At 38.7% G+C, this 25,423-nt stretch overlaps 1 protein-coding gene across 2 annotated transcripts in view; it reads right to left on the reverse strand.

Annotated features, from left to right (window-relative positions):
• LOC103025397 (transcription initiation factor TFIID subunit 4) overlaps positions 1 to 25,423 on the reverse strand; it is a 152,224-nt gene that overhangs the window by 106,863 nt on the left and 19,938 nt on the right. The window contains exons 3-9 of one of the 2 annotated variants that reach the window (XM_022679897.2): positions 23,494 to 23,610; positions 22,751 to 22,897; positions 22,099 to 22,221; positions 20,680 to 20,769; positions 17,933 to 18,097; positions 15,037 to 15,115; positions 9,414 to 9,528 (exon numbers count right to left, since the gene is read on the reverse strand). In XM_022679897.2, coding sequence (XP_022535618.2) covers positions 9,414 to 9,528; positions 15,037 to 15,115; positions 17,933 to 18,097; positions 20,680 to 20,769; positions 22,099 to 22,221; positions 22,751 to 22,897; positions 23,494 to 23,610 — 836 coding nt within the window. The remainder of the gene's footprint in view (positions 1 to 9,413; positions 9,529 to 15,036; positions 15,116 to 17,932; positions 18,098 to 20,679; positions 20,770 to 22,098; positions 22,222 to 22,750; positions 22,898 to 23,493; positions 23,611 to 25,423) is intronic. The other variant, XM_022679898.2, reaches the window with a different exon arrangement.

Here is a 25,423-nt window from a genome sequence, read left to right on the forward strand (position 1 = left end):
ATGAATGAACACATGTGGAGTTTTATGTACTTAACAAAAAAATGACCTGGTCTCCACAGTCACCGGACCTGAACCCAATCCAGATGGTTTGGGGTGAGCTGGAGCACAGAGTAAAGGAAAAGGAGCAACAAGTGCTAAACACCTCTGGGAACTCCTTCCTTCAAGACCGTTTCAGGTGACCACCTCTTTGATAAGCTCATTGAGAGAATGATGTCAAGAGTGTGCAAAGCAGTAATCAGAGCAAAGGGTGGCTATTTTGAAGAAACTAGATATATATATATATATATATATATATATTTTTTTTTTGTTGTTGTTGAGTACAAAACTCCACGTGTTCATTCATAGTTTTGATGGCTTCAGTGAGAATCTACAATGTAAATTGAAAATAATGACAATAAAGAAAACGCATTGAAAAAGAGAAGGTGTGTCCAAACTTTTGGCCTGTACTGTATAATAGTGGGTTTTTGAAAATTGTGACACAGTAATGCAAAACAAAATATTGCGATACTTCATTATCGATATTCCCTTACACCCCTAATGCTATAAAACCCTCCACAATCTGATACTATAATCAGTACAACCATTATCATGAGGGATCTTGGACCCTGACTGACATCCTGAGCATCCAGTCCAGAGGCCTTCAAACTCCCGTTTCCCTAGCAACACTGTCCTAATTAGAGTGCATCAGTGGAGGAGAAGAGCCGGGGGCGGCACTAAAAAACTCTCGGAAGGGTCGCGGGGGTCAAAGTTCACCACGCTCCACGTTCATTTGTGTCCTGCGCTCCAGCTCTGATTCTGACAGAGACCCCCACGCTTCGCCCGCATTTATGCCCACCCTTGGTGCCCGTGTGTGGGTATGGGTCCCAGGCATGGCCCCCCTGCCGGAACTCTGCAGCTCCAGCTTCTCTGCTAGGCCGTGCAGAGTGTGCATGAGTGCTGACACCGCGGTGGGAGGCCGACACACAATATTAGAGCTTCTCTTTAAGCGTGGGACGCTGCACAGCCTTAGCCCCATGCCATCTTACAACACAGTCAAGAGAAATTAGCTGTGGGGGTCAGGTTGGGTTGAGAATACACTATGTGGTTTGTCAAGATCAGTATTCATCTTTTATATATATTGTCTTTCAGCTCCACTGATCATATAAGCGCATTTACAGGGGTTGGACAATGAAACTGAAACACCTGGTTTTAGACCACAATAATTTATTGTCTCGACGGACAGTTCTGGTGGAAACAGGAGAGTTGAGGGGCACATTGAATTCTGCTGTGATTTGAGCAGCCAAAGTTTTATGTTTTTTGGATACAATCCGGGTTAGCACCCGAACATCCCTTTCAGACAGCTTCCTCTTACAGCGTCCACAGTTAATCCTGTTGGATGTGGTTGGTCCTTCTTGGTGGTATGCTGACATTACCCTGGATACCGTGGCTCTTGATGCATCACAAAGACTTGCTGTCTTGGTCACAGATGTTCCAGCAAGACGTGCACCAACAATTCGTCCTCTTTTGAACTCTTGTATGTCACCCATAATGTTGTGTGCATTGTAATATTTTGAGCAAAACTGTGCTCTTACCCTGCTAATTAAACCTTCACAAGCTCTTACTGGTGCAATGTGGTGCAATGTGCAATTTAGCCATAAAACCTCCCACACTAAAATGACAGGTGTTTCAGTTTCATTGTCCAACCCCTGTATATGTTTGAAGTTAAATAATTACAGACTGTAGTCCTGTTTCTCTGCATTCTTTGTAGAGAGCTGTCCTGTGGGCAGTGTCCTGTGGGCAGCATCCTGTGGTACTACTAAAAAAGGTCTAGGGAATATCCAACACAAACTGTACAGCAGCAGATTTACAGCTTCTGTCTCTGAGTTTAGTGTATCTACGGGGTGAAGCAGTTATAGGTAGAAGTGTCTAATAAGAATGGAAGACAGTGTTTAAAAACTCCAGCAGCACTGCTGTTTCTGTTCCACTCATACAAGCGCAACACACACTAAAGCTTAGATTGGGCCCAGAATATCCAACTTGGCCTGGGCCCATGCACGTTCTGCCCAAGCCCGACACGACCCGACCCACCACATAAACTGTCATTTTGAGCCTTAACCCGAATTAAACCCAAATTTTTTTTAGTAAGTAGAGTTTTAAAACTGAGCCTTTAAAAACATTTTCAGGCTGTTTTGAATTAACGAAATCTGTCCTGAATGATGTTAATTAACATTGCAACACTAAAGAAGCATAGACCTATTATTTAAGAACAAATATTTAACAAGAACCAGAGCCTAAACATTGGTAAATTAAGGCTACAAGAATGACGTCTGAATGACTTTCCTCTAATCTAAAATAATTTAACATGGTTGAAGAATAGAAAATAATTTCTAAACAAACTATTTTTTTATATTGAGCTTAGTCTAAGTGCAAAAACACCAAAAAACAGTAATAAGGCTGCAAGGGAAGTCAGTTATATACAGTGCATAGCTAGTGTTAGCTAATTAGCATGCACGCTAGTAAATCTTGAAAGCTAAGCTAAGTTTCTGTTGGCAGAAGATGGCTAAAAGACCGGGGCAGAGGACCTTGTGAGGGAAGCGGGTCACGGAAGCTTCCTGAGTGCAGCGGCCACTAAAAAAGCGCCTCCGGCCAAAAAAGGTTGTCCGCAACATGCGGCCCTGACAGCTTAATTAGCAACGCTGCCAAAGATTTATTGGTTTATCAATCAGTGCTCCCAGCTACTGCTCCCCTCGGGGGCGGAGAGACATGGCCATTACTGTGAACTCTGTAGCCCGACCGAGCACAACACATACACTGATCTGTCACGCAAAGACAACACCCACACACACACAGCGGGACAGGTCACCCAAAGACAACACACACACACACACACACACACACAAAATATCCTCAAACTTATTGCACTATAGTATACTGTTAACAGATACACATAGTTTGCATATATTTAATTTAAGTAAAATCATGTTTTTTATTGAGCACAAGGAGGAAACGTTCACAGTGCAGGCTAGAAAAAGTAAGTTACTTGCAATTTAAGAGTCTATAGATTCCTTTTAGCAGGAATCACCTCCACTAACTTCTTATGTTGAGAAATTTTACGTGTGCACAGCCCTCTTCAGACCATTCACCAGCTTCTCAACCAGGCTAAGGACTTATTTAATTATTTGATTTACTACAGAAGTTCCTATCCTATCCAAATTTAATGTCAACTGAACAAATAGTGGTCTAAATCTTACTATATTAACTTTGGTTAATATAGGTGCTTTTTTTTACATAAAAAGTATGTAATGGTCAGTATTCAGTAATATGTACACTGTCCCTTTAAGAGACTCTTATACTGAATGCACAGGGCACAGTGTGTAGCCGGTAGGGGTGTGCCATATCATATCGTACGTGATAATATCGCCAAAATATGTTGAATATCGTGAACGATATTATATCCTGAAATATCGTGCCATATCACCCTCCCCCCCCCCAATAACCTAATCATCACATCAGGGTTCTACTTTTTTGCCGTTTTTAGCAAAAGAAAAATTCCCACTGTTCTAATTACCCATTATATCTAACTATCTATTTACTAGAGACAGATTATATCTGGAGTAGTATTTGGAGTACATTATTAGTATCATGACATTCTGGATCATTGACTACTGTTATAAATCTGATAAATATCTCAGTTAGCCATATTATATTGCATGCAATACTAAAATTCTAAATAATTTTTCAGTGTTTTGTCATATCACTAAAAGTATCATTATCGTGAAAATACCATGAAATATCGTGATATTATTTTAGAGCCATATCGCCCACCCCTAGTAGCCGGTGCAAGAAAGTAAATATAGTAAGAAGATTCTGTGTTCCAGCACGTATACCTGTGCAGTGTGAAGCTGCATTAACACAGAGCGATGAAAATATGCTGCTGCGCTTTTAAACACAGTGTTTATAATGGGACATGCAGCACAGATGTCTTAGTAGTAAACGTGGAATAAAGTCGCTGTGGAATAAAGAATGTATGAGAAATTGAATTTTTTACTTTATTGTAAACATCTCTGAAGTAAGGATTTCTGAATTAGAAATTAATTTGCTGACTATAAAAATCTTAGGAAGTGGGTTTTCAAGCATCAACTGCCTATTTATGGTCCTGCCACAGCCACTCAATCAGACTTCGACTAGGCCCCTCATAAAACCATCCAAAAACCACCTAAATCATTGTCCTGCTGCAGAACCCAAGTACGTCTGAATTTAATATCTCAAACTGATGGACTGACAGGGGTAATCACTTTTTTACACAGAGCCAGGTTGGTGCCTTAATAAATGAAATCATCATTTAAAACTGCTTTTTATATTAAATGAAGTGTGTGTGATATTTGTCTGATATGTAAGTTGTTTGATAATCTGAAAAATGTAAACATAACAAAAAATCCATAAGAGGTAAAGACTTTTTAGCAGCACTGTATGTTGGAGAAGATTCTGTAACACTAAAGCTGTTGATACAGCTTTTTTCCCACTGTATTCATTTCAGATGTAATTATGCTTCCATAGAAATCAGGAATAAGCCGAACGCCCAGGCTAGTTGGAGGCACTGCAACAACAGCAGCTTTCAAACAATGCCAACTAAATAACACCACACCTACTGCACATCTTACTACGCCCATATTTGTCTGTTAATAGCTTCCCCAGGGGCATAAGTGGAGCTTTGTCAGCAAGTCCTCATTAATGCCATAAGCAACTTTGGTTGGGAGAGGGGGATAGCGCACAAACACAGCCTGTTTTTTCTTTTATTTACTACAATTCTTTGATTAATGTAGCGATTTAAGTGTAAAGACACATGATTTAAAATGATAGTAATTACAATAATAATCATAACAGAAGATGTGCGAGGGAGATATAATACACACAGTCAAGGTATACAGGCACAGTGCCAAAATCTTAAACAAAACAAAACAAAAAGTACAAACATTTAAACACACTATCAAAACACGCTAAACACACCATAGAAAATATATGATCACAAATGATGTCAAATAAAGCAGATAAAATCATTACATACAGTGTTGTAAGGCGACTAATTCTTTTTTTATGTTAAACAAAGAAAAACCCAATCTCTGTGTAATAATATACATTCTGTCTATGGGAGGTTGCTACACTATCTAAGTGACTGGGACTCTTGAAGCTCAAAGTAAAGTTTAAACGATGATAAACAACAAACTATTACCACCATATTAACTGAATTTATATATTACTAAACTTGTATGTGAGTATATTTGACAAAGAGTCGAGCGGCACTTTATGGATCAGGGGGAAAATACCAGACAAAATAAGTATACCATATTTTTTGCACTATAAGACGCACCATATTAGAAGGTGCACAATAAATGAATGTCTATTTCTGGTCTATTTTCTTTTATAAGGCGCACTAGATTATAAGGCACGGTAGGGTTCACTAGAAAGGAACACGGGTGTCGTCATGTTAATCTACACAGATTTCTCTCCTGAAAACTGTTTATTTGGGTGAGTAAAGCGCTTTAGTTTATTTACAGTAAGCTTAGATTTCCAGATTTTCAGTAAGACTGGTTTGTTGCACGTAGCTTGTTTTAACACAGTAAACGCACAGACTACAATCTGATGTACTCGCCTCTGAATGATAAAAGAGCTAGTGCTTAACACGGTTAATGCTAATGCTGCTCCAGCAGTGCTAGCCAGTTAGCAGCAGGCTACAGGTCAATAATACTCTCTACCTCTAAATGGCAAAAGAGATAGCGCTTAGCAAGGTTAGCTGCTAATGCTATTTCTGCTCCAGTTTCAGTGCTGGAGAACTTATCTGAAACTCCTGTATAACACTGTATGTACCTGACCGGTACTGATTTTAAGTCACATTGATTACTTTTGGGAAAATTAAAGAATTTTAAGTGTGCCTATAGTGAAAAAAAAAAAACGGTGAAATAAACCTATTTAACTTTCACAAACTGTAACCTTGTGACATTATGAGGTCTCATTAGATTTTTTCATTACTTATTTTGTCTGTTATAACTTTTACAGTCCCAAAGATGCTGTGCAAGGCTGAAGATGCAGGAGCACAATGGGACAATGTGCCCCCCCTACAGATTTACATTTTTATCATAACAAACACATTTTGCTATCAGACAAATATAAATATAAATATGATCTATGAATTAAAAAATAATGGAAAAAATCTATTCAATCAAGCGTTTGCGATAACTGGGAATCTTTCACATCTTTGTTGAGGAATTTTGGCTCCACTCATCAGATTTTCTGGTAAAGAGAAGAATTCTTGGTCCCAACAGTTACAGCAAGTTATCATAAAGGTCCTACAGCAGCAAAGCAGCCCCAGACCATCACACTACCAACACCATGTTTGACTTTCAGTATGTTTATTTTCTGAAATTGTGTGTTAGTTTTGCAGCAGATGTAATGGGACACACACCTTCCACAAAGTTCCACTTTTGTCAGATCAGTCCACAGAACATTTTCACAAAAAGGATCAACAAAATATTTGTTGGCAAATTCAATTTAATTAAATAAAATTTCTATAGCGCTTTTTACAACAAAAGTTGTCACAAAGCAGCTTTACAGAGAAAAACAGGTCTCTTATGAGTAGCACCACAGAGATGTCAATTTTTATGGTCACACAATGGCAAGAAAAAACTCCCTTTAAGAGGGAGAAACCTTGGAAGGAACCAAGACTTAGTCAGAGGAACCCAAATGTGAGACAGGCTATTGTGTTCTTTTTGATCAGCAGTGTTTTTGGCTTTAAGATCATTTTTTAACCAGTATCTTTCTTCTGATTTAATAATTTACACTGATCTTAACTGATGTGGACGAGGCCTGCAGTTCTTTAAATGTTGTTCTGGGTTCTTTTGTGACCTCCCTGATGAGCTGTTCGTGCCCTTTAGGAGTAAGTACGGTTGGCCGGTCACTCCTGGGAAGGTTCACCAGCGTTCCAGTTTTTCTCCATTTGTAAATAATAGCTCTCACTTTGGTTCTCTGGAGTCCCAAAGCCATAGAAATGACTTTGTAATCTTTTCCAGACTGACAGGTGTCAATGACTTTGTTTTCTCATCTGTTTCGATTGGGGCATAATGTGCTGCTTTATGAGATCTTTTATCTGCTTCATGTTCTCAGACAGATTCTATTTAGCTGATTTCTTGATTCTACAGGCAGTAATTAGCCATGATTGTAGTTTGTTGTGAAATTGAACTTAGCTTTACAGTTAATTCATGATAAGGGGGTGACCATTACTTTTTTACACAGGGCCAGTTTGATTTGAATAGCTTTCTCCCTTAATAAATTAAATCATCATTTAAAAAGCGCTTTTTACATTTATTCAGGTTATATTTGTTTAATAATCTGAAAATGTTAGTATGACAAAAAGGCAAAAAATCTGTAAAGGGCCAAATACCTTTTTACAGCACTGTAGAAATCTGTAATAGGTATGAGCTATTCTTTTAATTGCAGAATTTAAAAATCTAGAACTAGTGCTGGTGCATTTTGTCTGTGTGTCAAAATATTTAAATAAATATTGTGTATCGTGAAAATATCTTTTAAATATTGAGATATTTTACTGTATTTGTACCATTTCGCCCAGCCCTAATTGGCGATACTTTTCTGTGGGGAGCTGCATGAGTGCATCTGTGTTAGCAATGGGTGTGACTTACAGTAGATGACTTAATTAGAAGATTAGATGTGAACAAACATTTTAACATATATTGTATACCAAATAATACTAAAGTACAGTACCTTCATGCTAACAAAACTAACACAGGCTGCTGGACACTAGGGGTAATGGGTTATTCCACATGTCTAACCCTGCACTGCAAATGTTTTGACAGAGAGACAGTTAGAGAGACAGTTAGAGAGACAGGAAGAGGCTGCAGAGTAGATAGAGAGGCGAGTTCTGTGTTTTGAAGAAGAGGGGAGACAGATGAAAAGGAGTGCGGCTGAGCTCTCACAGCAAGCCTTCCCTCAGACTCTCGCCTGCAGTCACCTGCAGCAGCTTAGGTTAATGCTGCCCCCTTGTGACAGCTGCGGGTATCACACCCACACACTAACACAACACAACACAGGTACACAGACCTGTAATGGAACAGGATACAGCATATAAGGATCTTTCATGATTTCATATGATTTTTTTTTTATATTAATTTGATGTTTTTGAGCATCTTTGATCATGTCAAAAAGCATCTAACTTGAAATTACATTAAAATCATTTATCGACGAGAACTAATCGAGCACGCTTTGGAAAGAGTGATGCTGTTTGCACTGTTTAAGTCTGGCTTGGACAGCAAGGGAAATAATTATTTGATTCTGGCTGATTTTGTAAGTTTGTCTACGGACAGACATGAACAGTCTATAATTTTAAGGGTAGGATCATTTTAACAGTGAGAGATAGAATAACAATGATAATGTATAAATTATATCAATAAATTTGCATTGTGCATAGAGATTTTAGGTATATGTTTGAGTAAAGTGAACGTTGTTGTTTTATTTTTTAAACTACGGACAAAATTTCTTCGAAATTCCAAATAAAAATATTGCCATGTAGAGCATTTATTTGCAGAAAATGAGAAATGGCTCAAATAACAAAACAAATGCAGAACTTCCAGACCTCAAATAATGCAAAGAAAACAAGTTCATATTCATAAAGTTCAGAAATCAATATTTGGTGGAATAACGCTGGTTTTTAATCACGTTTTTTATGCATTTTGGCATGTTCTCCTCCACCAGTCTTACACACTGCTTTTGGGTAGCTTTATGCCTTTACTCCTGGTGCACAAATTCAAGCAGTTCAGCTTGGTTTGATGGCTTGTGATCATCCATCTTCCTCTTGATTATATTCCAGAGGTTTTCAATTTGGTAAAATCAAAGAAACAAAATTTTTATGTGGTCTCTTATTTTCTTCCAGAGCTGTATATGTATTAGTTTATAGGAAATAAAGCTTGTATAAACCATTTTCCATTTATTAAAACGATTTAATTGGACAACGGGGGGGAACACCTTTGTAACGGCCACATGCGGGTGCAGTGATTTAGTGTGTTTAGTCCACAGCCACCAACCACCGTGCTCCTGGAGAGCTACCTTTCTGCTTTAAACTTCAACTACAACTACAAATCAATCCCACCTGATCCATCTAATTAATGCCTCCAGGAGTGCTTGATCAGTTGGATGGGACGGTAGCTAAGTAAAGGTACACACAGAGATTAGACTTTGAGAAGATAGGATTATAATGCCCCACAAACACCACACTAAGGGCCCTCCTTCATACATATACACACACACACATCCAATCACACACTTACTTACACTGCACACATACTATATATACACACCACCTCAATCTGAATAACCCATTCAGTCTTAAACAGACACACAAGCAGACTAAGACAGGAGCAGGGCTGTACCTGAAGGAGCCTCCCCCAGGGTCGTTGACTTTGTTCTTCTGGGTTCCTGAGAGCTGGACGGGGAGCGCTGTGGGACATTTACTCGTCTGGATTGGCTGAACTTTTCCTACAGCACCTGGACAAAACAAGCAGACAGATTATCAGACTTATTAACATTTCATTAAAACACAGATCACACAGGTACTAACAGATCTGGCCATCCATCCATCAATCTTTCTATTTATCGATGTTGCTCTACCTATCCACCCATCAACCCATACAGCTATCCATCCATCCATCTATAAAAATAACAGTGGTGTGCAGTAAGGCCCTTATAACCCTTCAGAGAAGGGGTGAAACTAGGAGCATGTAAATCATTACCTAATATTTAATAAGGAAATGTATATTATAGTTATTGTAAACTATAAGCATATATTTTATAAATTAACTAAAATAAAAAAAACAGCAAGTAATTTAAAGCATTAGTCAGTGTTTTTTAGTTGCTACAGGACTCTTATCTGGATGACAGCTGCTCTAACCAATTAAAGTTTTTAAAATGGCTTCTGCCCACGAGTCTGCGTGACCCTTCTGCTGATTTTTTGAAGGGTGTAGTAATGAGTCTATAGGCCAAGTCATAGGACAATCTAACCAATCATATTCATGATTTTCACTACGGGGACAGGGCCATGGCTTGCAGAAGGGGTACCCACTATACTAACTGCACGCCACTGAAAAATACCATCCTCCTATTTATCTATCTGTCTGCCTGTATATCCATCCATCCACACACCTTATATATGGTACCTTAAATTCAGTGTTTTTCAATATTTCTATCATTACGTTTCTGCACTGTAGATGAATTATAAAACCATCCAAACTATAAAGAAAAACCTATGGAGTTATTTAGGAAACAAAAAAGTGTAAAACAAACCAGAATATCTTTTATATTTTAGATGCTTTGATGACAGCTTTGCGCATCTTGGCTGGATTTTCTCAGTCAGCTTTATGAGGTAGGGAAACGGCTTTCAGTTAACAGCTGTGCTGAACTTGTCCTCTTAATGTGTTTGAGAGCATCGGTTGTAACGTTGTGAAGAGGTAGAGTTGGTAAACAGTGAATAGCTCTATTTGAGTAACGTTCTAATCCATATTATGACAAGAACTACTCAACTAAATAAAGAAAAATACTTTAAGAAATGAAGGTCAGTCAATCTGAAGAATTTCAAGAACTTTGAAAGTATCCTCAAGTGCAGTCACAAAGACCATCAAAAACGTTATGATGAAACTGGCTCTCATCATTTTAATTTTACTACATGATTCCTTATGTGTTTCTTCATAGTCTGGATGACTTCAGTATTAATTTACAATTTATATTAAAACCTCTAACTATTCTTCTTTTTCTCTCCCATCTTTTTTTATTTTATTTTTCCGTCCCTCCCTTTTCATTCTCTCTTAGATATATTTCTCACCTTTCTTGTCTAAATATACAGCTCTGGAAAAAAATAAGAGACCACAAAAATTATGAGTTTCTTTAATTTTACCAAAATTGAAAACCTCTGGAATATAATCAAGAGGAAGATGTGTAAGAGCCTAAATTTAGTTTATGTATATAATGTTTATCTGGTTGTTGGATTATTAGAAAGAATAACATATTTCAAGTTCATTATTATGTACAATTAATTTTTATTTGAAGGATTTACAGTTCATATGTTAATATATAGAATTTAGGTATTTATGTAGATAATTTATGTATTGTGGAAAGTTAGATTTAGAACAGAGTGGTTGCCTTGCTAGCTGTGGGTAATTGGACTCTACCATGAGAAGGAGGCTGTGGGAGGGGCTAAGAGTTCCAGAGAGAATCAGGAGAGGGAGGGGGATAGGGCCGTTGGTGAACAAGAAGGAGAAGATGGAGCCTTAAAGCCAAACAGTTTTTTGACCTCTCTCTCTTTCTTTCTTTGTTAAGTTCCCCTTTTTGGTTAACTTTGGAAGGACTTTGGAAGAATGTAAACCTAACTTGGAAGAAGTAAAAACCCAATGGTTCTGTGGATTTCTTGTCGTATTTCCTTTTTTTTTTGTTTTTTGGTGGACTTAACCAAGGGGAGTGTGATAGAGCGTCAAGCTGAGGCTTATTCTGAAATGGAACCTATAAGATGGATGATCACAAGCCATCAAACCAAACTGAACTGCTTAAGGTTTTGCACCAGGAGTGGCATAAAATTATCCAAAAGCAGTGTGTAAGACTGGTGGAGGAGAACATGCCAAGATGCATGAAAACTGTGATTAAAAACCAGGGTTATTCCACCAAATATTGATTTCTGAACTCTTAAAACTTCATGAAAAGGAACTTGTTTTCTTTGCATTATTTGAGGTCTGAAAGCTCTGCATCTTTTTTGTTGTTTCAGACATTTCTCATTTTCTGCAAATAAATGCTCTAAATTACAATATTTTTACTTGGAATTTGGGAGAAATTTTGTCCGTAGTTTATAGAATAAAACAACAATGTTAATTTTACTCAAACATAAACCTATAAATAGCAAAATTGGAACATGAAGTGGTCTCTTTCACTTTCTCTCTCACTTTCCCTTACTTTTCACCGTGTCGCACCCTCTCTTTTTTCCCCTCAATCCCCCTCTTTACTTTAATTATCTTATCTCTCTTTCTCTTTCTATCCCCTTTTCTGTTTTTCCTCAGCCTTCTCTATCTTTCCCTCATTCTTTCTCTATTGTCCATCCCCCTCCATCCTGTCTATCTCTTATTTCTCTCCTGTCTGTCCCTCTCTTTTCCCCCATCCATCCCTCTCCCTCCCTTTTTTGTACCATCCACCCATTCATCCCTCCCTCCCTCTTTCTTTTCTATGTCTCTCTCTTTCTCCAGGTTTGTGTCTAGAACATCATTCTGTCAATACTAGTGGACGTCACGGCTTCCCTCAGGTTTATTCCCTAATGCTGCCCCTTCCAGACAGACAGACAGACAGACACACACACACTCTCTCTGAGAGGATGTGGATGTGATGTTAGGAGGCATGTTCCTTGCTCAGGGCCACTGCAAATCATATTTTTAGAAACATTCTCCCCGAAAGCCAAATTTAAGGGCCAGAACACACGCCGTACGAACACACACCGCGAGGGGCTTGAGGAGGAGGAGGGACGTAGCGATGAAGTCGTCCTACACTCTAAACATGAGCTGAAACACCTGAACATACAAATTATCACAGCAACCTGTTTCTGACCTCGAGGAAAGAGAGCATCTTCAGAAGCATATGTCTGTGTCACAGTGTGTGTGCGTATCTGTTTTACTACATTCACAGAAGATGAGTGACTTGATGTTTGAGAAAACTGAACTGACCTATAGCGCCAACTTATTCCGGGGTTCACACTTCATGATTTTAGCCCACTACATGATCACTGACAAAAAAACCTACTCTGAGTAGAGCTGCAACTAATGACTATTTTAGTTGCTGACTAATCTCACAATTATTTGTTCAATTAGTCATGATTATTTTTTTTACATGCCCTCCATCTGTACTTCCTACTGGTGAGGACAGCTAAACGTTTGGGCCCCAAGACCAATTTTGCTGTACAATTTGATAGTTTTACATACCTATATTAACCCTTTCAGATCCTGCATCTGTTACAATGGAAAAGGCGTATTTTCCTTTTTTAGTAAGGTTTATAGAACTAAACACTATTTGAGACCTGTTGTCCATCAGAATAGATCATGAACCTGAGAATTAAAAAAAAAAGTATACAAGCCAATAAAACAGTAACTTAGCTCCGCCCACTGCACTGGAAAAAAACAGCAACTCAGACATAAGAACATGGCAGCACTAGAGAGCTAGAGTATAGTAAGTACAGCAAGAAATATAAATTTTTACAAATTTAATGTGATTTACAACACTTTTTATAACCTTTATAATTTTCAGGAATTACTGTTCAGGAATCGTTTGTGAAATGGCCATTCCTAGAAGGTTAATATCAAATATGAAACAAAAATGTTAAACACAGGATTTGGATGCAATGGATATTAAAAAGTAATTGAATATTTTATTTAATTGTATTTAATGTTTATATGTATTTTATATTAGAATCTTGAAGTCTTCTTTTTTGTGCATTACAGACAGATAACAGCTTTTTTATATTTTTCCATCACTGGAACATAACAATTTAGGTCTGAAAGGGTTAAACTTAAAAATCACAAAGTATATTATAGGAATCATTCAGACAGGCTGGATGTTATTTTCAGTATTTTTACTTTTGCAAGGAGATATCTCTCTTAAGTGATAGTTTGATTAAGAAAATAAATATTTTTTATTAAAGTTTGTAGTTACTATAACATAAATTAATTTTAACTGAGTGAACAAAGTACAGTATCTTCATAACACTCCCTAACAGCCAGCTAACGTTAGTTTAACTAATGTTAGTAATGTTAATGAAGGAATAAGGCCCGTTTAAACTCACCTCCGCAGCTCTCTACAGTAACTACGCTGTTGATTACACAGTCTAAATGTTGCAGCTCTAGCTCGGAGTCAAATTAGCAATCACTTGAGCAGTCATATAGTCTGAACTACTGAAAGATGCGATCGATCGGCGAGTTGTTGCTGATGAGTCCCAGGTGCCTGACAAATATTTAGCATGCTTGTTATCTGATCCAGTTGGCCACTGGGAGTCAAGAGCAGTAACTACCTACAGCCAATAGGATCATACAGAAAGAGTCCAAAACTCATATTCTGCACAACCAGAGCTGTTTATTAGAGAGTCTGACAACTTTCTGACAACGTTTTCCCTGTAATATCAGGAAATGACTGTTAAAAATTAGAATGAGCTTGAAGAGTGGACCACATTTTCTCCACAGAGATGTGAAAGACTTGGCAGTTATCAGTAAAGCTTAACTGCAGTTGTTGCTGCCAAAGGTGACGCAACCAAGTTATTAAGTTTAGGGGGTAAACACTTTTTCACAAAGGGCTAGATTGGGCTAAATTTCTTTCAATAAATAAAATTATTATTATGAATCTGCTTTTTATATTCACTTAGGTTATATTTGCCTGATGTTAAAATGTTTTTTTTAATCTAAAAAAATAAACACGATAAAAACCCAAAAACCAAAGAAATCTGTAGGGGACAAATTATTTTCCACATCCAATCTCTGGAATATAATGAAGAGGAAGATAGATGATCACAAGCCATCAAACCAAACTGCTTGTATTTTTGCACCAGGAATAAAGGCATAAAGTTGTCCAAAAGCAGTTTGTAAGACTGGTGGAGGAAAACATGCCAAGATTTATGAAAACTGTGATTAAAAACCAGGGTTATTCCACCAGATACTAATTTCTGAACTCCTAAAACTTTATAAATATGAACTTGTTTTCTTTGCATTATTTAAGGTCTGAAAGCTCTGCATCTGCATTTTGTTATTTCAGACATTTCTCATTTTCTGCAAATAAATGATCTAAATTGCAATATTTTTATTTGGAATTTGGGAGAAATGTTGTCTGTAGTTTATAGAATAAAACAGCAATGTTCATTTTACTTGAACATATACTTATAATCAGAGAAACTGATTCAGAAACTGAATGCTCTCTTAATCTTTTTCCAGAGCTGTATATATATATATATATATATATGATTGCATGGTCACTAATTTTGCTTACCTGCTGGCCGCACTGTCTGTGTGACAACTACGGGCATCCGGATTTGCCCTTGCCCTGCAACACCTGGTCTTTTAATGCCCTAAAGAAAAAAAGAGACAAAATCAACCCTTGTAAATATGATTATCTATAACTATTCATTTAATATGATAAAGCCAATAAATACATTTTGAGTTGCTAGAGAGTTAAAGAGAGAAGGTTAATATGGTAATATAACAAAAACATACAGATTTAACATTTTAAATAGAAAAATATATCACTATATTATTCATAGATAGAGAAAATGTGAAAACAGAGATTGAAAACAGAGCAAAAAAGTAGAGATAAAAGGGGGGATGGGGTACTAAAAAACACATGTGCTGGTCTGTTAGACCTCCAGTGTGGCCCTGGGCCCCTCATCCATCCTGCCCTGTTCTCTCTCTTTCACTGCATATCTCTCTGCCTAGTTTTCCATCAGCACCACCCTGCTGCACTGCTGCTAACTAGGGACCCCTTTAACTCACACAGAACCCACCTTTAGGCCCCCCAGACAAGACAATACATTCAGGCCCAGAGAGTCAGAAATGAAAATGGAAAATGGAGAGAGGAAGACAGTGAAATAGAGAGGGACAAACTGCAGGGTAAGTATATTCCTCAGGGTCAGAATGAGCTTATATGATTAGAAAATACTTCAGTTCAACATTGCATACGATGATGATTATCTACCACACAAGAGGAAAAGAGAGATTAACATGTCTAATCCATAACTGTTAGGATTAGTACTGATGTTAACCCTTGTGTGGTGTTCATATTTTTGTTACTCGTTTACTTTGTTACTTGTTTACTTTACTTGTTTACTTTGTTAATTAAGCAATTTTACATTAAAATGCTTTACACATGCTTGCTTCACCTAAATTGAAAGCAATTTAAACAGCTTACATGGTTAATATTTGCCCTTTACCTTTCTTAAGTTACATTTCTTTCAAAAAGTGCTACTCTTTTTTTATTATTTTTTTAATAAAATGTAAAAGAAAATGAACTAAACTCAAGATATGAGTAGAAAATATTTAAAACTTCATTTTGTGTTTACTTGTGGAAAAAAAATAAGACGCCACTTTTAGTTTCTTTGGTTTTACTAAATTGAAAACCTCTGGAATATAATCAAGAGGAAGATGGATGATCACAAACCATCAAACCAAACTGAACTGCTTGAATTTTTGCACCAGGAGTGAAGGCATAAAGTTATCCAAAAGCAGTGTGTAAGACTGGTGGAGGAGAACATGATGCCAAGATGCATGACAACTGTGATTAAAAACCAGGGTTATTTATTTATTTTTGAACTCTTAAAACTTTATGAATTTGAACTTGTTTTCTTTGCATTATTTGAAGTCTGAAAGCTCTGCATCTTTTTTGTTATTTCAGTCATTTCCATTTTCTGCAAATAAATGCTATTTTATTTGGAATTTGGGAGAAATGTTGTCTGTAGTTTATAAAATAAAACAGCAAAAATACACCTATAAATAGCAAAATCAGAGAAACTGGGGTGGTCTCTTAGTTTTTTTCCAAAGCTGTAAATATAAGCTATTAAGTTAAGTTACACAGTTAAGTAATGTTTTAAATGGGGGTCAAGCACACTGTTTTTTCACAGGGCCATGCAGGTTTGGATTTTGTTTCTCACTTAAAAATGAAAACCTTCATTTAAAAACTGCATTTTGTGTTTACTTTTTGTTGTCTTTGACTAATATTTAATTATGAACTGAACATTTAAAAGTAACAAACCTGCAAAAAATAAGAAATCATGAAGGGGCAAACACTTTTTCACACCACTCTATAGTAAATAAAATGAATACAGTGAGCTATATGTCCCCTAAAACAAGTTTACACACAAACGCATACATTCACACTGTCCCATGCATGACCCCATTACCTCTTCTAACCCATCCACTCTAACACAGGAATGCAGAGAGGACAGCCGTGCCAATGAGAAAACACACACACACACACACACACGCTCATGACCCCTTCAGCATTCACCCTCTGTCAGAAAGCACAGGGCTCTTAGGCAGCTTTGTAGAGACCTACTCATCCTTCACACACACACACACGCCTGCCTGCTGGTACCCAGTCTGCTCAGGCCCCTGGCTCACCAACAGTTTACGGATCTCTGGGGCCCTTCATGACTCAAAAAGTGATGAGTCATCTTCACTTGCCTCCTCAACATTTCTCCATCTGCACGAAACGAGGGGCAGCAGTCACAGCTGTGAGAGCAGCGCTCTCAGAGTGAGGTGCCTCTAATCTTTACTCACACCAAAACTACAGCCCACTAATCTATGGCCCTGCTCGCTCTGTTCCCTGCTCTTTAGCCTGGCACAGATGGAGAGTAAACTGTGAGGAGAGAGAAGGAGGAGGAGGAGGAGGGTTTATTTGGCAACGCATCGCTGGCTGAAGCCCGAGGTCCAGACCCCCGGTAGGAGGGTCACTCTGTGAGGCTGTGTAAACCTTAGACAGAGAGGATAGCTCTCTAAGTGACTGGAAGAATATTCTTTTCTACACTGCCTGGCCAAAAAGAAAAAAAAAGTCTCCACCTAGATTTTAACTAAGTAAATGATGTGGGGTTGATGCTGCAGTTGGTCTGCAGGTCTGAGTTCAGCAACAGTATGTGCTGGAAGAATAAGATAAGCTGACTACCTGAATATACTGAATATAGACCAGGTTATTTCTGGATCAATTGATTTTCTCTTTCCTGATTACACAAGCATATTCCAAGATGACGATGCCAGGATTTACCGGGCTGGAATTGTGAAAGAGTGGTCCAGGGAGCATGGGATTTTCTCCTGAAAAAAAAATTTTTTTTTTTTCAGGAGAAAAAGAGAGAAAGAGAGAGAGAAAGTGAAAGAGAGCGAGATCCAGAGGCACCTACTTGCGGCAGCACAGTTGTGCTGTTAGGTTGCCGTATAGCGTTGCCCGTGGCAGCGGTCCCGGCGACAGCTCCGGTTGGGGTGATGCTGGTTTTGGCAGGTTGTACAGGCTGGGTGAGGGACTGCTGGCTGTTCAACAGAGACAGCCGCAAGGCCGGCAGACTTTTCTACACACACACACACACACACAAACACACACACACACACAATGAAAGAGACATGATAAATGAATTAATTATCAGTAATGCTGTACCAACATCTGTGCACAAATATCCTTCTATATACACAGTTTTTGTAATTATTATAAACCATTATTAATGTAATTATTATAAACCAATACTAATGTAGTTATTATAAACCAACAATGAAAACAAGTCTGTTGACTAAAAACATTGTGAAAGTTCTTCCCAGATCTTGTAGTCATGGCCGATTCCACCTTCTAGCATAGTTCTATCTTTTGTGGAAACTAGTCAAGTTCTTTTCATTATTTGTCCACTTTTCCCAACTGCCAACCATGCAACTTCTTCAAACACCTAAACATGATTTTGATGGCTAAACTTGTATAAGTGATTTGAGAAATATTTTTTTAACTTTTTTTGGCGTTATATACATGCAGAGAAAAAAAAAGATCTGGGTGTAACTGACACTCAGGAATGGGCACACAGGGCTTCCATAATGATATGATTTGAAATGTTGGCGAAGTTTTTTCTGCACACAGCTTATTATGTGCGAAATTGTAACACAATAGTAACTTGAATCTAATCCTTCTCAACACATTCTGCCTTCTTTCAGAAAATAAAAGAAAAAATGTCTGGTATGAATAGTGACGCACACAATTTTACACAAATATTTGACACAATCCTTCATCTCCTTCATTCACATGGTGTTTAATGTGTAATGGGCTTAAGTGTTTAAACTGTGTTATTTGCACCTTACTTTAGGCTGTAGGTGCATGCTTTTTCGTTGTTGGTGGTCGCCATTCAAACCCAATGAGCATCGTATGAAGTGCTGGTGCACTGTGTATCTGTTAGTGTAAGAGAGTGTGTGTGGGTGTGTGTGTGTGTGTGTTTATGTCTATATTTAGGATCGTTCTGAGGTAAACCCACTAACGTTGTGTGACAGCATGGCTGCGCTGGCATCGTGCAGGACGAGGCAGGGTGGCAGGATGTGACACGTGTCATGCCTGGCTGGACACGCCCGCTGGCTATAGGCTGGGGCGAACAGGGGAAGGGGCTGTCACTGCACGACTGGACCCTCGCCAGAGGAGCTGCTGATGCTGTGTGTGAGCGTGTGTGTGCAACAGTGTGTTAGTATGTACCTTTCCTTTAGGGGTATCACCGATTAACATTGTACGTGCGTGTGTGTGTTAGAGTGCACCTTACCTTCAGGTATGGTATTGCACTTGTGAACAGGTGTCATGTGAGAGAGAGGTTAAGCCTTGGGGTGGTGGTGTAATGGATCAAGGATACAGATAACAGACCACAGTCTGGGGCGGATATAAACCATGACTTAAACTGCAGTGTAAAATACCGTTTTACTATTGCTATTACTTTTTACTAGGGATGCAACAAAGCATCATCGCACAATGAATCATGTACATTATGTGCATTGTAGGAACATACGATTCCATGTTCTGTTTATGAAATGTTATGCAGCTGCATTGTTTGAACACCAGAGGTTACAATCCCGCTAGAGCAGATAAAAGAGCCAGTGGGCGTAAGCAAAGTGTGGAGGATTTGTCAGTCATTTTTGACTAAAGCCAATCATACAAGCATTTTTTTCTGTATTGGAGACATGGGGGGTCACCATGGTCGCTTTACAACTTTTTTTACAACTCTCCAGGTTTTGGGCCAGTGAAGGTTTTGAAACCTGAGTGAAGACAGGTCTTCAGGTTTTAAGTTTTTTGGATACAATCCGGGTTAGCATCCGAACATCCCTTTCATACAGCTTCCTCTTGCGTCCACAGTTAATCCTGTTGGATGTGGTTGGTCCTTCTTGGTGGTATGCTGACATTACCCTGGATACCGTGGCTCTTGATACATCACAAAGACTTGCTTTCTTGGTCACAGATGCGCCAGCAATCCAGAATCGTGAAACGAATAGATTCATGAGCAGAATGCATCCTTACACCCCAAATTTCTAATTGCAACAATTGCTTACATTTCTTTTCACAGAGCTGCAGGAACAACAGCCAGACTAAGTAGCTGTTTGTCACATGATGGAGCATGTGGACAAAAGTCTATAAACACTACAAAAAGCTACGAAAAGACATCACACAGCATGGCCACACATCTGCAGTACCATCAAATAGAGAGCAGAGTAATTTTAGTGTGAGGACTAGGAGTCTCATATGAACTTACAATGAGTGTGAAAGGAGAAATCTACAAGTAAATCAACCTCAGAACCAAAGACTTCACTATTAACTGGTAATGTAAAACAAAAATGAAAGAAATAAATTGAGCTCAGGAAGTTGGTCCTTGATACAAATGAAAAAAGCATTTTAAAATAAAATGCACTAATCTAAACGTGACTAATATAAACAAACAGGTTGAGTCAAAATAAAAGTCACTAAAAATTTGACCAAGTAGTATTTTACCCCCCAAAAAAAAACATTTGGGGAATTTCAACATACATTCAACACTAAAATTTGTACCTCTGCTAAATAAACACACTAATACTAAAGAAGCAGTAACATAAAAATGAATTTTAACTAAAAGGGTTTTTTTTATTATTTAAAGTTCTGTCTCACCTTTAGAAAAGGGACCAGGTAAGGCTGAGGTGATGATTTTAGCTCAGATTGCAGTCGGTTAGTGAACTCCTCTGGCTCGATTTTGGCATCCTGGAAAACAGCAAAACAAACAGTAGGCATTTACAGTTAATTAGTTAATAGTTATTAATTGACACTAGTTAAGACTAGTTAGTAAGTACTGTTAATTAATGTAACCTTATTGTAAAGTTTTACCCAGTCACTAATTGTCAGGTAGGGTGCGGAAAAGACGAGGAGGCGGACGCAAACGCAAACTATACAAAAATTTATTAACAAAAATAAACACAAAATAAACATAAACTTAACAAAGAAACCAGAACTGAGCATAAACAGAAAAACACGAGGACCACTAACAGACGTAAAAACGTACAAGGATCGACACGAGAGAAGGGAACACGGACTATAAATAGTGGTGGACACACACGGGAAACATGAAACACCTGGGACTAAGGGGCGGAGCTACAAATGAACACAGGTAAGTGGAAAATCACTGGGGAAGAAACACAGAGGAGCACGGGTCACGTGGGAGACACAGACACGAGGAACAGGTAAATAACAGAGAAACATGACAACAGACAGGAAACAGGGCAAGGACATGACACTAATGAAGCTCTTTTCCAACCTAAAAAATATAATATATATGTAATAAGGTAATTGTGTTATAGGAGGTATTTTAGTGTCTCAAAATTATACTTGCCATGTTGCCCTTACAATGCTATTTTTTAATGTTCATTGCTTCCCATTTATTACATTTAAATAAGTGATTCCCAGCATGATATTGTGTTCATGTAAAGTGTTGTGTGTTGAGTGATTAAAAACTGAACTGAACACTTGGAAGGTTGCTACCCATAGCTGCCCAATCGAGAAAAAAATATTATTAATTACTATTATTAATAATTAACAATTTTATTCTGAATTGAGGCAGCTTTATGGACATAGCAGAACTGATTTTGTTTAACCACTTGGGGGCAAAGTGGGTTTCAAGCAGAAAAAGTCCACTTCTTCAACATTTTTATGGACAAACCATTTGTTCTGACCAACATCACATTGAATATGAGTGTGAAAATATTTATAAATAAAAAAGGAATTTATAAGACTTTTCAATCTTTATCAGCTCTCTTGCAGGTTGAATAGAGAGAGCTACAAAGACAAAATAGGTTTTGAGATATATAATTGTAATGTATTGTTGTATTTTTACCTGATTAATTGACAGAACACTTTTTTAAAAAGTCCTGGAAAATGGAAAAAGTATCTGAAGGCCTTTAAAAAGACTAAAAAAGCCTAAAGTGTTAGGTATGACTGTGCTGCTTAGTTTTAAATGTTTATTAATCACAAATGCATATTTAAAATAATAATATGCATTTTGAAGTCCTGTCTGCTGAGCTAATAGTCAGGACTCACCAGCAGGTCCTGCACCAGCGACTTCACGTTCCGGGACGTCTCCGGGGAGGGGGAATTATGGGACGCCAGTTTGATTAGCGTTGCCAGAAAGTTCTTACACTTTTTCACGTTCTCCTGCATTTCCTGAGGAACAACAAAAAGAACCAAGAGGTTTAGATGAGGCCAGGTCATGCTATCACAGCGTGTGTGTGTGTGCTTGTGTGTGTGTGTGTGTGTGTGTGTGTGTTTAAGAATTTGAATGTAGCACCCACAGGGAAAGCCCTGCCCATGCCCAGCTGCATGCATACCGGTGTGGCTAAGAGTGTGTCTGAATGTGTGTGTGTGTGTGTCCTTAGGACAGTTCGCAGCTGTGTTAACCCATGTGTCTGTGTGTAAGACACAGCCTTCTGGCAGCTGTGAGCATAACTATGTGTGTGAGTGTGTGTGAGTGTGTGTGTCTCGGATGAACCAGGCCTGCTGGGTAAGAATGACCCAAAGGAACCAAGTAGTCACTCAGTCATTCAGAGAGAGAGAAAGAAAATAGAGACAGAAACGAGAGAGAGAGAGAGAGAGAGAGAGAGAGAGAACGACAGAATGAAGGAGAGAGAGAGAGAGACAGAGGGGGAGAGAGAAAGGAGAGAAGCTGAGGTTTAAACCTGGAAGGAACACGAACCTGGGAGATGACAGGCGCTCCAGGGGCGGGGCCGGCTGCGCTGGGAGGGGCCAGCGTGGGCTGACCGTGGGGCCCCTGGGGGCCCATAGCTGCAGGGACCTGCTGGGGAGCCGTCACCGCCACGGCCGCCGCTGCCAACGGCGCCCTCTGGAGGAGAGAGAAACGGGCAGAGAGATAAACAGGAGCTGACACTGGGCCTGCAGCAAGGCCACACACAGCAGCGCACAGGCAGCCCACCACTACTGTCACATCGCATGTCCCCAGAGCACGGCATGACGAAACTTAACACAGACACGGGATGAGAGAAAGAGAGAGAGAGAGAGAGAGAGAGAGAGAGAGAGAAACAGTGGAACAGGAGAGGAACAAACTGTAATCTTTTAAACTAATAGATAGACTAAATCCATATTGCCACCAGTACTAAGTTAACTTCTGCGTCTAGTACTGTTGCTGATTTAGTGGAGGATTAGGATTAGTTGACATAAATGACATACGGGCTATTCACTCACACAGTTCACACTTATACACAGAAATAATCGTTGACTAATCAGGAAAATAGATTAAACTACCAAAATAACCAATAGTTGCAGTAGCCGTATCTGTAACTATGAAAGAATGCATTTCTGGGAGGAGCCTAAACAATTACAAAGGCCTTCACAAATGGGAAAACACTGAATTGTGTAGGACAGACTTCTTCTGTGATATGAGTTTGACCCTACTGGAGTAAGGGTTAGAGGTGTGCTCACAGTGAGGGCAGCAGAAGCAGCAGTAGAGGTCTGAGGAGCAGGACTCGGGGTGGGAGACTGAGCCACTTTACACTGGAGCGCAGGAACGGCCCGAGGGGCCTGACATGAAACAGGAGACTGCAGGAAAGAGGGAGAAAGAAAAAGAGAAAGAAAACAAGAGAAAAGGGAGAAGAAAGGTGAGAAAGAAGAATACAGGTAAGGTAAGAACAAAGAGTAAAGATTTAGAGTAAAAGCCACAATCAATGTATCAACTTTCTACACAAGCAGTCTTACATTTACTTAATTTCACATCAAATATATTATCAAATAAAACACAAACCATAGAAACAACAGAGAAGTAGCCTCTGTAGTGTCCATGATCTTCACAATGTGGTCAGATGGTTTGCTTTAGAGTGGAGAAAGTACTAAATAGTCTGCAGGATCAGGTCAGCAAAGTCAAATCTAAGATTTGGGAGCCTCCTACTGGTGCAATAACAGCACTACAGGGATTCCCCTAGATAAGAATGAATTAAGAAGGGGTCACAAATGTTCCTCATACAAATGATGACTTTTTTCAGACACTAATTTCCAGACTTCTTTGTAAAACTAAATCTAATCTAATCATTTGTGACAGCGTAAACAGTGTGGACATCACCTGTCTTTAGAAGCAGCAGTGAAAACTGATAACACCCGGGCAGGCCTTAAAGTGGATTGGAGGAGAATAAGAGCAGGGGCCTGGGCATTCCACTTGTCAATGAATCTGCTCAAAAAGCATAGCTGTGCTGTAAAGCACTTTGTAAAAACAGATCAATCTATTACTTTCTTTTATTTGTAGATATTCTTAATTTTATGTTTTAGAAAAATAGAACAAAACCTGCAACTTGGAAACAAAGATTTTTCTGTATTAAAGTAGTTTCCATTTTCCATGTCCAAACCTGGAAATTAGGGGTGGGCGATGTGGCCCTAAAATAATATCACAATATTTTGTGTTGTTTTAGAAATACGATTCTCTTGGCAATATGGCACGAAACAGTAGAGCTTAGATCAGGCCCAAAAAATCCCAAGCCTGTGCTCGTTCTGCCCAAGCCCGACCCAACCTGAACCATAAACTGTCTGTTTTCGGGCTGTTTGAATGAGCGAAATATGACCAGAATTATGTTAATTAACACTGTAACACAGAAGCATAGAACTATTATTTAATTAAAATGATTTTTAAGAGCAGCTACACACAGTGCTGCAAGTCAAACGTGGACAAGCGGAGGAGTTCACATGCGCCCAGAACTACGTGATTAGAACAGTTTCCATTTTTCATTATAGTTTAATCTAATTTTGTTTTTATTTTTTCTCCTACAGTTCAGTTAGTTTCAATTCGTTTTTAGAGTGGGCTTGCTAGTTTTTAATACCGTAGTTTTCACACATCTCATCAGAGAGATCAATCTAAGAAACAAACGAGAGAGAGAGAGAGAGAGAGAGAGAGAAAGAGACAGAGAGAGAGAAAGAAAGAAAGAAAGAAAGAAAGAAAGAAAGAAAGAAAGAAAGAAAGAAAGAAAGAAAGAAAGAAAGAGCGAGAGAAAGAAAGAAAGAGAGAGAGAGAGAGAGAGAGATTTGTGTGTTCTGGTGTATGAGCTACTCACAGGTAAATGTTCTCACACACTGTATCTCCTGTTTCTCCTTATCTCCCTCGCGCTCATATTCTAATCCTATACATAATTCTGCAGTTTCTCAGTGTTTTCTGTCATACCTTGCGGCTAGCGCGAGCGCTTTAAACAAAAACTAACGCCACGGACCACGAGGTGCCACGCCCTGCCGCTGTTGTGCCGAATCTGTCTCCCTGCTGAATCCGACTCTGCTTCACAAACAGAATCGGCACAACACGCCCGCTGTACAACTCTGCTGTACAACAACGCTTATAAATAAATTAAACACGAAAATGAGGGTATTCTATCAGTAA

The sequence above is a fragment of the Astyanax mexicanus genome, chromosome 9 (assembly GCF_023375975.1).
Source record: "Astyanax mexicanus isolate ESR-SI-001 chromosome 9, AstMex3_surface, whole genome shotgun sequence".
Lineage (NCBI taxonomy): Eukaryota > Metazoa > Chordata > Actinopteri > Characiformes > Acestrorhamphidae > Astyanax > Astyanax mexicanus.